This window comes from Hyposmocoma kahamanoa, unplaced genomic scaffold (genome assembly GCF_003589595.1).
Source record: "Hyposmocoma kahamanoa isolate Upper Pololo Valley unplaced genomic scaffold, ASM358959v1 202, whole genome shotgun sequence".
Classification (NCBI taxonomy): Eukaryota; Metazoa; Arthropoda; class Insecta; order Lepidoptera; family Cosmopterigidae; genus Hyposmocoma; species Hyposmocoma kahamanoa.
This window is the reverse complement of record NW_020653726.1, coordinates 11,857,459-11,870,996: the sequence shown is the minus strand read 5'-3', so window position 1 is coordinate 11,870,996 and position 13,538 is coordinate 11,857,459. Positions and strand designations below refer to the sequence as shown.

General features: G+C 36.0%; 1 protein-coding gene across 2 annotated transcripts in view; it reads left to right on the top strand.

The window, feature by feature from the left end:
• LOC113226988 overlaps nt 1–13,538 on the top strand; it is a 61,368-nt gene that overhangs the window by 14,281 nt on the left and 33,549 nt on the right. Inside the window, exon 2 of one of the 2 annotated variants that reach the window (XM_026459839.1) lies at nt 6,094–6,243. The exons of the other annotated variant lie outside the window; for it this stretch is intronic. Within the exon in view, the coding sequence (XP_026315624.1) occupies nt 6,218–6,243 (26 nt within the window). The 5' untranslated portion in view covers nt 6,094–6,217. The remainder of the gene's footprint in view (nt 1–6,093; nt 6,244–13,538) is intronic. 2 annotated transcript variants of the gene reach the window in all.

The following is a 13,538-nucleotide window of genomic DNA, read 5'->3' as shown; positions in this document are numbered from 1 at the left end:
TCAAATTACTATTAATAATTATTCATTTCAACTTAATTTATTCATATCTAAATGAAGTAATATATTTGATAATAAATACTATTCCCATTACCATTAACATTACATTTCCATTTGCAAAATTATTCGCGCGGCTATATATGCCTTCGTTCTTACTTCTTCATTAAAAATGATTAAAACGAAGAACTTAAAAATTAGTCTCTTTAATGCTGGGTCATTGGGAACAAAGCACGATGAGTTTCTGGTGGCCCTGGCTCGCATATCTCCCGACATACTTGCCATCAATGAAACGTGGCTCCGAACTGGTGAAGAGGGTCGTGCGCCCGCGCCACCGGGATACCGGCTTCGGCATGCCCCACGCCCGCCAACTATCGAACGTGAGCGTGGCGGTGGTGTTGGGTTTTATGTTAGGCAGGGTCTCGCTGTACGTATTGTTCCACACCCTGTACCAGCATCACATGTGGATCAAATGTGGATCTGTTTGACTGCGTGCTCGACGCGTGTCCTTATAGGGACTGCCTACCGTCCACCCTGGCTTAATACTGAAACGTTTTTTGATGCACTAACGGACTCGCTATCTTCTTTCAATAATTTCGACCGAGTCATTCTGTTAGGCGATTTTAACATAGATTTAAACGATAAAAAAGACAGCAAATATAAGCAGCTTAATGATTTTTTGCACTATTTTAATTTGGTAAACTATGTTACAAAATCTACTCATTTTACCACACATAGTGAGACCATAATTGACCTACTCTGCACTGATACTACCGTTTTAAAAATCGACGTACAACGCATTCAGGATCTGGGAGCCCATGCTCTCATTACAGCCTGTTTTAAAATAAAGAGAAACAAAATCCCTCGTAAAACAATAATTTATAGACCTATAAAATACATTAAACTCGATGATTTTGATGACGACTTGCTTCGTTTGAATCTTCGTGATGTGCTCATTTTGGACAACGTTGATGATATGGTGTCTGCGTTCTCGAGTCGTATTACTCTATTATTTGATGTACATGCACCTACTCGAACCATCACTATACCTGACCGACCAACCCCATGGATCACTAGCAATATCCGCTATCAAATGCAGATACGAGATGAGGCTAGGGAGAGGTATCGTGTGACTGGCATAGTTGAGCACGATAAATATTACAGAGAGTTAAAAAAAAATGTTAACATTTGCCTTTTTGCTGAGCGAAAAGCCTATTTTGAGCAATTTGTCAACAAAAATATTAAAATGCCTAAAGTTCTCTGGAGGAACCTAAAAAGCACAGTTCTACCTAATTCCAAAACCTATCAAGAGCTGCCACAACATCTTCTTGACCCACAAAAAATCAACTCGCATTTCATGAATGTATCAGGTACTAATAATGTTGTATCATCTGATATTTTCTACTTTAAATCCCATAGACATGGTTCTTCTGTATTTCATATAGAACCAGTTACGGAGAATACAGTGGGTAAGGTCATTCTTAGTATTAAGTCCAATGCTCAAGGAGCTGACCGCCTCAGTAGGGATATGCTATTGCTCACATTGCCTCACTCTCTGCCAATTATCACTTGCATGATCAATAAATCCATTGTTACTGGCAAATTCCCGGCTGCATGGAAAACTGCCCTCGTAAAACCAATCCCTAAAGTTGCTAACCCTAGCGAATTAAAAGATTTACGCCCCATTAGTCTACTTCCTTATCTATCAAAAATTCTGGAAAAGGTTGTTTTTGATCAACTTTCAAAATATTGTGAATCTCATGACATCTTACCTGAATTACAGTCTGGTTTTAGAAAGGGACGTAGTACGGCGACGGCATTGCTTGATGTTGTTGACAACATACTCTCTAATCAAGATAAAGGCAAAGCAACTATCCTCCTTTTACTGGACTACTCAAGGGCATTTGATTGCATTGATCACCAACTTCTTCTTTCCAAAATGGCGTTCTACGGGTTTGATGATTCTACAATAGCATGGTTTGGCTCGTATTTGGGGGATCGTGCGCAACGTGTTGAGATCTGTGCTGCTGACGGTTCTACCTTAGTTTCGCAGGAGGCGTGTGTAAGCAGAGGAGTGCCTCAGGGATCTATATTGGGTCCTCTTCTGTTTATACTCTACACTTCCGATATAACAAGTTCTATCAAACACTCTCAGTATCACTTATACGCAGATGATCTTCAGGTTTATATACCCGTAGGTACCCATGATTTCAGCGAGACAATTAAGGCACTGAATGAAGATCTTGCGAGTATCGTAGCGTGGTCTTCGAGAAATTGTTTGGTGCTTAATCCTCAAAAAACAAAATACATCGTTTTGGGCTCGTGTAAACAAATTGCAAGGATTGTTGATCTAAATCCCACTATAAATATATCAGGTGTAAATATTGAACGGGTGGAGGAGGCTCGTAATTTGGGTATTTTGATGGATGGTGGGCTGCGTTTCCAACATTATTTGCTAGAGACGGTGCGTAACTGCTTTTATCGTCTTAAAGTATTATACAGAATTCGAGATCTCATAAATTTGGATTTGAGGGTGATGCTTTGTGATGCACTAGTACTATCTAAACTAAATTACTGCGTTACCGTGTATGGGTCCTGCGTTACAAAAAAATCCCAAAAATTGATTCAGCGTGTGCAAAATGCCTGTGCAAGATACTGTTTTAGAATACCACCACGTACCCATGTCGCGCCATATCTTCAATCTTTTAAAGTTCTAAACATGAGCGAACGTCAAAAACTATACACTGCGACTCTGCTATTTGGAATCATAAAGAACCAAGTACCATCTTACCTTTATAAAAAACTAAAATGGCGTTCAAATAGACAAGTCATGCCGTTTAGAACGTGCGTCCCGCCGCTCATTGTTCCCACCCATAAAACGGCTGCTTTCCGTGGTTGTTTCAAATACAATGCGACCAAAATATGGAATGACATACCACCCCCCATTAGAAATCTTACCTCAATCTACTCTTTTAAATTTTCATTAAAAAAATATATTCTACAAAATAATTTCGCGAGTATTTGAAACAGACGCCATAAGTTCAAATGAAATAAAATCAAATAAAATAAATAAATAAAAAATAAAATATGTTATGTTATTTTAAATAGAGTTATAAAAATGAAATTAATATAGTAGGCCGTATCTAGTATTGGCAGCGAGCGTAGTTAGCGAATACATCTGCGGTAGCGCATATAGTTGTTCACATTAGATTGTATTCCGTTTTGTTATTTTTTGGATGACGGTAGAATTTTATTTGTTTGTTTTTATTTGTTTTTTTATATGTGTATTGTATGTGTGTTGTGCATGTGTATACGTATATTTTATTTTGTATTATATTATATTTCATATACAGTTAATATCATAATTATAAGTACATTCATACACACTGACACAGTTTCAATTCGTTAATATGAATCTTCTCTTCCTTTTACCGGCTCATTTAGGACCTAGCAGAATCACCAGCGTCGTAGTTCTACTGAGCTGCGACATAATGCTGAGTTGGGTCCTTTTTGCTGGCACAGTACACGCAAATCTACACTCCACACAATATAACACTCCACATCAAGTATAGACTAGTTTGTTTTTCTTTTTTATTATTATTTTTTAATTCTACTATTGTACCTTTGTTGTAAGTTTGTTTTTGTAATGTACTGTGTTTCGGCAAATAAACGAATTATCTATCTATCTATCTATCTATCTATCTATATATATAATAATATTTACATATAGACATCGCAAGAGTCGCAGGGCGAACTTAGATCAGTCTAGCGCATGACCGTGGCGAATGGTACAACAAATTGGAGCATTGAATTGAAAATTTCATTATTCCACAGAAGTATATCATTATCAGCATCATATACAGCCTGACTTCACCAACTGCTGGAGATAGTCCAGCAGTTGGTGAAGTGATAATGATATACTTCTGTGGAATAATGAAATAAAATAAGTAATAAATAGTAATGATAGTAAATAAATAAACATAACATAGCATAGCATAGCTGGTGAAATTACAGGCACATGGGACTTGTCAACTTATGTGTAAGGGTCACGGGCGCAGTGACAGTGCCCTTCAGATATTTGCGATTTAAAGCGCTGAATGGCACTGCAACTGTTATGGACAGACGTGTAGAATTAAGGGATTGGATAGAAAAATTACCAATATTAAAATTTTTTGTCATTGATCTATGGAAACCCAAAAAGTGAATAATTGTGTGTATTTATCCCACATTTCAAACGAAGAAAATTCGTTTGTAAAGATATATGGACGTTCAAACTTCATTTAAGCAAATGTTAACTTATTAAAACGCTTAGTTTAAAACTTCTTTCGAAACGTCACTTACGCAAGAATGAGAGTTTGTAGCTTCCTCATACAGCACATAGATTGGTTAAGATTATTGCATATTGCCCCTTATAACCCCTTACTTTAGTATACAAGCAAGGCTCCTATACTTAAAGGTATTGCGAAAGTTAGTAAAAGTTAGATTATCTTGTTGTTAATCTAATGATCATTATTCTCCGCGCCCCGGTAAGCGGCAAGTAAAACTTTCGAGGTACTTTTGGATATACACATATCAATACTAACATAAACATTACACTGTGTACACATTTATTTTTCGTGGAATTGATAATGTGGAAATTACACAATACAATACAAATACTCTTTACTGCTTGGCCTTATATATTTTTTTTATTATATCAAGTGACGGGACGAACAAGTCGTGCGTCTGATGGTAAGCTACACGCCTATCCATAGCAATTGCAGCCACTCAAATTTTAAATCGCAAAGACCTGAGGGGTACTGCCACTGCGCTCGTCACCCTGCGATATAAGTTGACAAGCCCCATGTGCCTGTAATTTCACTAGCACCATTACCCTTCAAAACCGGAACGCAGTAATGCTGACATTACTGCATGGCGGCAGAAATAGGTAAGGTGGCAGTACTTCCCTGGACGAACTGTTTCACAAGGAGCTCTACTGCCACTAACAACCATCACCAACACAAAGAAAAATTCCTGCGATATGACAGAACTCGAATCAGTTTGTAATGCCAATCTAGGGCTACCAACTTACCAACTAAGCTACAGATAGAGTCAGCAGACCGCACGAATTTCTCTATGCTTTATTACAGATCTCCTTGTTGTTTTTTGTTGTTTTAAATGGCTTTTTTGGTGTAGCGCTATCGGTTAAAAATTTATGAAAGTTTTTCTCAGGTACTTGTACTACCAGCTACCAGAGGTTGACAAGAGATTACGCTTTATAAATTCTAATATTGATTGTACTGATAAATTTTGCCTTAGATCGGTTACAGTCACATCTGCGAGTCATGTCAGATTGCAGGAATTATTCTTCGTCATCGATCTTTATTTTAATAATTATAACAAATTACTGGAGTAATTTCACAAAAATAAATTATACCATGGTAGTAAAACATCACAATATTCATTATAACCACTATTACTTAAATAAATATTCGATAAATACATACAACCGATATACTTATATAAATTACAACCACGGCAGAATGAACAGATACTGGTTGTAAGATAATTAGACTATAAGAAGTATAAACAGATTTAAGTAAAGTTTTAAAAGGATGAACAGACTTAGCTGGTCTGATCAACTCGTGCAGAGAATTTCATAATTTGAAACTTTAACCGTAAAGGAGTTAGAACAATAGGGAGAACAATGGATAGGAACTGTCTTGCAGAAAATATAGAGAGTAAGAGCGATTACACACGGTGACTATTAGCAGCGATGCAGTAGTAATGCAGTCGCTAATCATCTACTTTCAAACATACATACATACATCTACAAATGCGTGAATTTAGCCAACGATGCAAACGCGCGACTGCATCGATACAAACGCGCCATTGTATCGCTACACTTGTGATTTATAAGCGATCGCATCGAGGCAATCGCGCGTTTGTATCGATGCAGTCGCGCATTTCACGAACGAGTATTGACCATGACCATTGAGATATTGACCATGATTTGGACGGCATTATTACATTATGGGGCTATAAGCGCGTGAGACAAAAAAAATAAACAAATTAAGCAACTAAAATATCAAACGTTGTAACGAGTTTGTAACGTTTCAGCTTTTTTAGACAACCATTAGACAAGTTTGAATAGTCTACAAGTTCCAGCTCCAACTATAATCGAAAAGGCTGAAAACATTTTCAAACGTCGAAGTGAATCGTATGCAGTAAATCGAGACCTCCAATGAACACTACGCTAACTCGAAAATTGTAAGTTTACAGGAGGAGCTTTTAAAGTAATTAATATCTCAACATAGAGTACTAAAAAACCGACCTCAATTGTCATTCATCCCCTAGTTTACCACCCTTAGAGATGGAATATTTTCATCACATTAAAGGGACCACAAACTATTGAGATACCCTCTTTCCAACAAAAAAAGAAACATCAAAATCGGTTCACAAATTATCTGTAACATACACATATACACCGGAGTTATCGCGTAACATACAATCATGCAAAAAAACGGTCGATTTGAGAATCACCTCCATGTTTTAAAGTCGGTTGTTTTTAACCGATCGGAATAAGGTCTATTTTTTTATAAAAAAATAAAAATATAAAATTTTTTTATCATTGACCTATGGAAACTTAAAAAGGATGTTTGAAACGAAGAAACAGTCATTTGCAAAGATTTATGGACATGTAAACTTCATTTAACCTCTTACCTATATTTGAACTCCGAGTAGCACATATAAATCCAAAACAAAAATTCTCCAGACGTTACTAAAGGTGGCAGGCTTACTATTTTTTTTAATATCGTTTATCCGCTCACGCGATGCGCTCCTCCTATTGCAAAATGGCGGCTATTTGGTTTCGCAAATTAGAAAAGCATTCAGTTTAAATACAAGTTTTTATAAATAAAAATTATTATTCTGCATTGCTAAATAATTACCCTCCGTACTACCAACAAAAACATCTCAAATAAACTGCAGTAATACACCGCAAATCCTGCACTTAAAAAGTACTAATTAAATGTTTGGTGTACTTGGATAAATATAATAATATTCCGTTTGAGTCGTTCTAACGTTTACCATGAAATTCCTCCTTTAAGTATAGTTTATAAAAATTTATATTCAGGGTAAACTTAAAAAATGCTACTAACGGTATGTTTCCAATAAATAAACACCGAAATCACCAGCCCAAACAATAACACACACGATCGTCGTGACGTATTTTTGAAGTTATTTATTTTTTTTAAATGACAGACCCAGGCATTAAAAACTTTATGGTTTGCTAGAGTTTTATTTGCTTTAATTATTTTTGTATAAATTTTTGTTCATAGTATTGTTTTGTTCTTAGTACCTAATTATAGGCTCAAGTCAAAGACTACACGACTAATTTCAGGTTGGCTGACAAATCAAAGGTATGTGGCCTGTACAAACACGGTATATGTTGAAACGATTAAATTACATAAGAGCAAGACAAGAAATCAGATAGTGGTAATTCAAATATCGTAATGTTATGAAAAATAATCAATTAAGAAAATAGTTAATATTAAGTGAATTACTAAGTATTTATTTTCATCACAAAACCATTTAAGTAAACATTTCATTACTATAAAAACAAATTAAAGTCATAGTCCGCCAAGTCTGAACGAGTAAGAACGTAACCGATATACATTCCACTAACCTAAGAAAGCGCAATGTCGTTGAGAACTTGACGAATATACATATTTTTATAACTCTCAATATCTATACAATGGAAAAAAAGCATGTAAGCATGTAATTTCAAACAATTATATACACAAACAATAATGAAATAAACTCTAATTACCTCTTTCAAGGTTCATCTTGCATTCCCTCACAGAATTACAAATCAACCGGATAGTTGCTACGTCTTCGTGATATTTTAATTGACCACTACCTAACTTTTTTTTTATAATATCACGTGACGGAACGAACAAATCATGCACCTGATAGTAAGCGACGCGCCTGTCCGTAGCAGTTTCAGTTTACTCAAAGCTTTAATTCGCAAAGATCTGAAAAATACTGCAACTGCGTCTGACACCTCGAGACATAAGTTGACAAGACCCTTGACAAGTCACGTGCCTGTCATTTCACCAGAACCCTTGCCTTCAAAACGGAAACACAGTAATGCTCATGCTCACATTATTGCTTGGCGGCAAAATAGGTAAGGTGGCAGTACCTCACAGGACGAACTCATTCACAAGGAGCTAATACTAATACTACTAAAATAATAAATCATAATAAGAAGTCAATAATTAAGTTCTATTCTAATATAACTTAATTATTATAAGATTTAAATTAGTATACAATTCGGGTGAAACAGGAGTTTCAATTGCAACTTCTTTATTTCTAAACCCTTTTGGTATCCAAGCTACCGAATGCCAAGAGACGATTCCCTTATTGCCTTTACATTACAATGTAATATCGTTATCCCTAACTAAAACTTTCGATGAATCATCTGCACTCATCTTTCAAATAAGAGTAATGTGTAATGGATATTCGCATTTCGAACTCAGAGCCATCAGTGGTGTCATAAATTTTGACAGTTTCCTTGACAGGCAGGAATGTAGCCTAAACCTCCCGCTAAGCCAGACAAATGTCATCACGAACAAGCAGTTCCGGCTTTGCCTATAGAGCCCGATAGACCGTGGACCCGTTACTGGGCCCTTATATCTAGAGTACCTATGGAGTTGTTGCATTATGTTGATATAAAAATCTAAGTTGTAACCAGCTTTAGCCTGGAGATCTGTCTGTAACAGCATCTCGCTTAAATATTATATGTATAAGAACCTTTATACGTTTGTACGTCAAATTTGAAAAAAGAGTTTAATTGAATCGTTTTTTGATTTCGATTAAACAGTCTGCTGCGTGTGGCCAGTTGGTTCATAGGAAGGTTTTATTTGAATTAAGATACACCTATAAAAAAACTTCTTTTTTGTTTGTATTACAATTACTACCTAAAAATTTATTTTGCAATATTTGAATATTTATATTTTATATTTGAAATACTTTAATTTCAAAACAGACTACAAAATTTTTTTTGTTCAATGCACCAACGTGACGTGTGTGTGTGACGTTCTCAAAATTCGCCAAGAAACACACAGTGAGCGGATGCGGTTCGGGCGCTGGTCGGGTCGGAATTGCGACGGGTCTAATTCCGCGCCTGTCGCGCGCCCGCGCTGAGTGTGTTGTCGTCACACATCATTGCCTCACACATCCTTAATTTGATACACTACAAAATTTTCGTTGATTAGTCGTAGTTTCAAAAAAGAAATAACAAATTCTGGATTCTTAATATAATTTAAACTTTACCCTGTTGGCGTATCCTTGAAACTTCCGTACTATGACTACCTATTATTGCAAGTTATGACGTTTTGATATTACATTGAAATTTCAATCAATGTGCTGCCATCTAGCTGTTAATTATTTCGATAAACAGAAAATTTATAATTTATTAAAATAAGACTTTACAATGATATGAAATACTACCACGGATAATATTTTTGGCGCGGCTATCATTCTTGCACTCCAAAACAGCATAGTAAGGCATTTTTCTAGGATTTTAGAGGTTTTGCATGAAAGAGTAACACAACTATTACCATAAAAAGCAAAAATGGCGGGCTGAGTTCAGACTGGTCTTGCGAGACCTAGGTTGGCACGCGTCAGACGCTAAGTAACTAATTCTACTGTATTTATTGTTTTGTGGTTGTCGTCCATATAAATACGTGGAGTTAGACCCACCGCGGTCCCGACTCGATCGGCGCCCGACCCGCACCCGTTCTCTGTGTGTTTCACGCTTAAGAGTGATGCCACATAATGCATTGCGTCGGCGTTGCGACGCCCGCCTGGGTGGTGACGCTGCGATGTAAATGTACAAGGAGTCAAAAGACGAGGCGGGGAGGGGTGGTGTGGTGTTGTGCTCGTGTGGCACTCGGTGCCTTGAAATCATAGCGTTGCGTTGCGCGTGTGGCTTCGCTCTTAGGGCATAAAAAAATAGCAGCTATAGTATTGTGTAGCCACAGCTGTTGTGTCCAGTTGGTGGTAATGTAATTTGTATTTTAAATAAATAAGATCAAAATACTAAATAATAAATATTGTGCATGTTATAATGCATTACATCTGAAATGATATGAAAGTATTTTGTATTTCATACTACTTAATCAGACGTAGAAGGTATTTCGCCAAGACCTCACAGTAAAATATCTTTATTATTATAAAATTCGGTTTTACTACTAACATTTTGTATGTAAAATTCGATTTAATTTTTAATTTAAAGTACATAGAACACTTTCTAGAAAAACCGCTCGTTTATAACCATTTGGTTAAACACCTGTTTCACTTGTTGAGTGAATTTTGTAATGAAATACCCAAAACGTGTTTCATTTTACAGTTAATCATTGTCGGTTGGTAAGCTTATTGTGTCCAGGGGCCCACATGGCTTAAGACATCCCTGCCAACAAGGGTTAACTAATAAATTCCAAATTGTTTAGGGCTTTGTTTGAAACCAAGAGTATTAGTCTTCTATTGTTTCCAGTGTACCATAAAACATTATAGTCGTTAAGACGATTTAGATAAAGTGGTGTCATTCATTTGAGTTTTCGTTTTAATGGAAAATAGTCCCATTCATTCGTTCGTTCTCATTAAACTTATTTAGTGCAAAGTCATAGATTATGTTTCCGGGTTAAATTTATTTCTTTAGCGCAGTTAGTTAGTGAGAAAATTGTTCAACTTGTGCAATTTGTGATACTAGCATAACTTTCTACCATTATTCATGCCTATTCCAATGCTTATATTGAGGTGTATGTGAAGTCAGATTTGATTTTTATTTTGAATTTTAAATAAAGCAGGTCAAAATTAACGTACTTTTCATTTTACATTTTCAAGGCAACTCAAATAAATTGTATTTTAAAGTATTTTGCATACCTTGTGTTTATGTACATTACTGATTAATTGTAGAATTTTATTAAATATTTTAATAAATGTGTTTGCCATTTACAGTAAGTTTATAACTTTCTTGTCTAATACATTAAAATTAGGGGTGAGCCAACATTTCATATTCGGTAAGTTCTGCAAAGTTTACCGAACATTCGTATTCGACAGACTATTCGATATTTTTTTTAACAATATCAGTGGCAGGACGAACATGTCATGCGCCTGATGGCAAGCTACACGCCTGTCCCTAACAGTTGCAATGCCACTCAGAGCTTTAAATCGCAAAGATCTGAGAAGCATTGCCACTGCGCCTGAGACATAACTTGACAAGTCCCATGAGCCGATATGATTTCATCAATTCTGTGGCCGAACAGTTACCATGGTAAACTGTCACGCAGAGATCCCAGGTTCAATTCCTTGATTGGAAGAAATATTTGTATGGCCTACATTTATTTCTCTCGTGAGTTTGGGTATAATTTGTGGTTGTCTATGTGTGTGTCCATGGCACCCGCGATACAGGGTTTTCCTAATGTGGGGCTATGAGTGTGTGCGCGTTATTACATAGGGCGCATTATAAGTTTCTGGAACTGGCCACTTACATAAACAATATTTAAAAAGTAATTACGACATTTGAAAATGGAACTCTTTGGCTGTAGAACACAGTTTATTTCATCTGACTGTCACTTGTTTTTACATTGTGGCGTCATTTGAGAAATTGGTAGTTATCACATCACCATGGATTTAACTCGTGGAAATTGTCGTAGTATGATTTTCTTCGACTTTAAGTGTAATTTAACAGCTCATCGGGGCTTCGCTAGGCTTCAAACTGCTTTTGGCGATGAAGCACCATGCAAGACGACTATTTTACAGCTGGTTTGCATAATTCAAACGCGGTCGTGTGAATCTCAGTGACGGATTCCGTGATGGTCGCCCGTCCACTGCTGTGAACAACAAAAACATCGTGGCCGAATTCAAACCGACGTCTTCTAGCTATCGAACACTCGAACACTGGAATGTATTGCCACAGTGCAATGAGAACATTTTAGTTAAAAGTCAACATTGTAATCCAGCTAACGTCTCGATGCTCTTCAAAAAACCAAATGCTGACGGTATACAGAAAATTATAAACTCGTTAAATAAAAATAAAGCTCCGTGAGTGGACTGTATACGGGCACTGGATATTAGGTTAATTAGCAATAGTATTGCTTCAGCTATAGCTAGACTTATAATTACCAGTGTTCTGATAGAAAAGTATCCTGATGAACTATTATATTTATTATTATTTTTTATTATATTTATTATTATTTTTTATTATATTTTTTATTGTTATAGTAGGAATTGTTAGGCCCATTAACAAAATAGGTAGAAAAATTAACTGTGACAATTACAGACCTATCACTATTTTGCCGATTGTTGATAATATAATAGAAAAAATATATTTCAAACCAAATATACACACATTTCGAAGTCAACAATATACTGACTAAAAAACAATACGGGTTTTAGCCGCATAAATCCACGACACAACTACTATCTTCCTTTACTGATTTAGTTAATGGACATCTCAACGATAGAAAACAAGTACTAATTGTATTTGTAGACTATAGTAAAGCGTTTGATACGATTAGACATATTATGCTCCTTGCGAGACTGCATGACTGCGGTGTAAGAGACTCGCTGCTTAGTTGGTGCAAAGACTATCTTAGCAAACGTTCTTACTATGTAAAAGTAGGCGAAACTTTGAGTGACAAAATGTGGGTCAGCGATGGTACGGCAGGGTTCAGTTCTTGAACCCTTACACTACTTGACATATGTTATTCATCCCACAATAGGAATTCAAGTCTGGGACTTAAACTCATTGCACATGAACATAAGTATCTTCACTCAATTAATGAAACCTCACTATCATGCATATTATACAGCACATGTGGATAGCCAAATGTACCTAGGAATTACAATAGATAATATGATATGGATAGAACGTTTGGATCGATACGGTTTGTAGTAAACTAAAAGCTATTCTTGCGAAATTTGCCATAATAAGAATCTCAGTACAGAGTACTAAAAAAACCGACCTCAAAGGTACGTGGAATTACGTCTATTTGCTAAGTTTTATTGAAATATCCTTAAATTCGCCACTGTATAGGACTTGACACTGGAGATAATAAAAATCGGTTGTCACTACTCAAAGTATATTGAGAGAGAAACGCCTTGAATTGGAGAAATAGCAAAATAAACCATTAAAATAATTAATTGCTCCTTAAGTAAAATTTAGTCGCTATTTATAAAAATGAATCTTCATGTGTCAACAGCCACCCTTAGAGGTAGATGATTTTCTTCAAAATGAAATGGGACCACTAAGGAAGTACCACCTTTCCAACAAAAAAGAATCATGAAAATCGGTTCACAAATACCGGAGTTATCGCGTAACATACATACAAAAAAACATACAGTTGAATTGAGAACCTCCTCCTTTTTGAAGTCGGTTAGAAAAATAAACTTCCTTACCCTACTTTACGCAACCTGTATATATCATTCGGAGAATCAATAATTGTATACGGACTTACCAGCTACGTCCTAACTTGTAAAGGTCACCTCGATAAAATTTA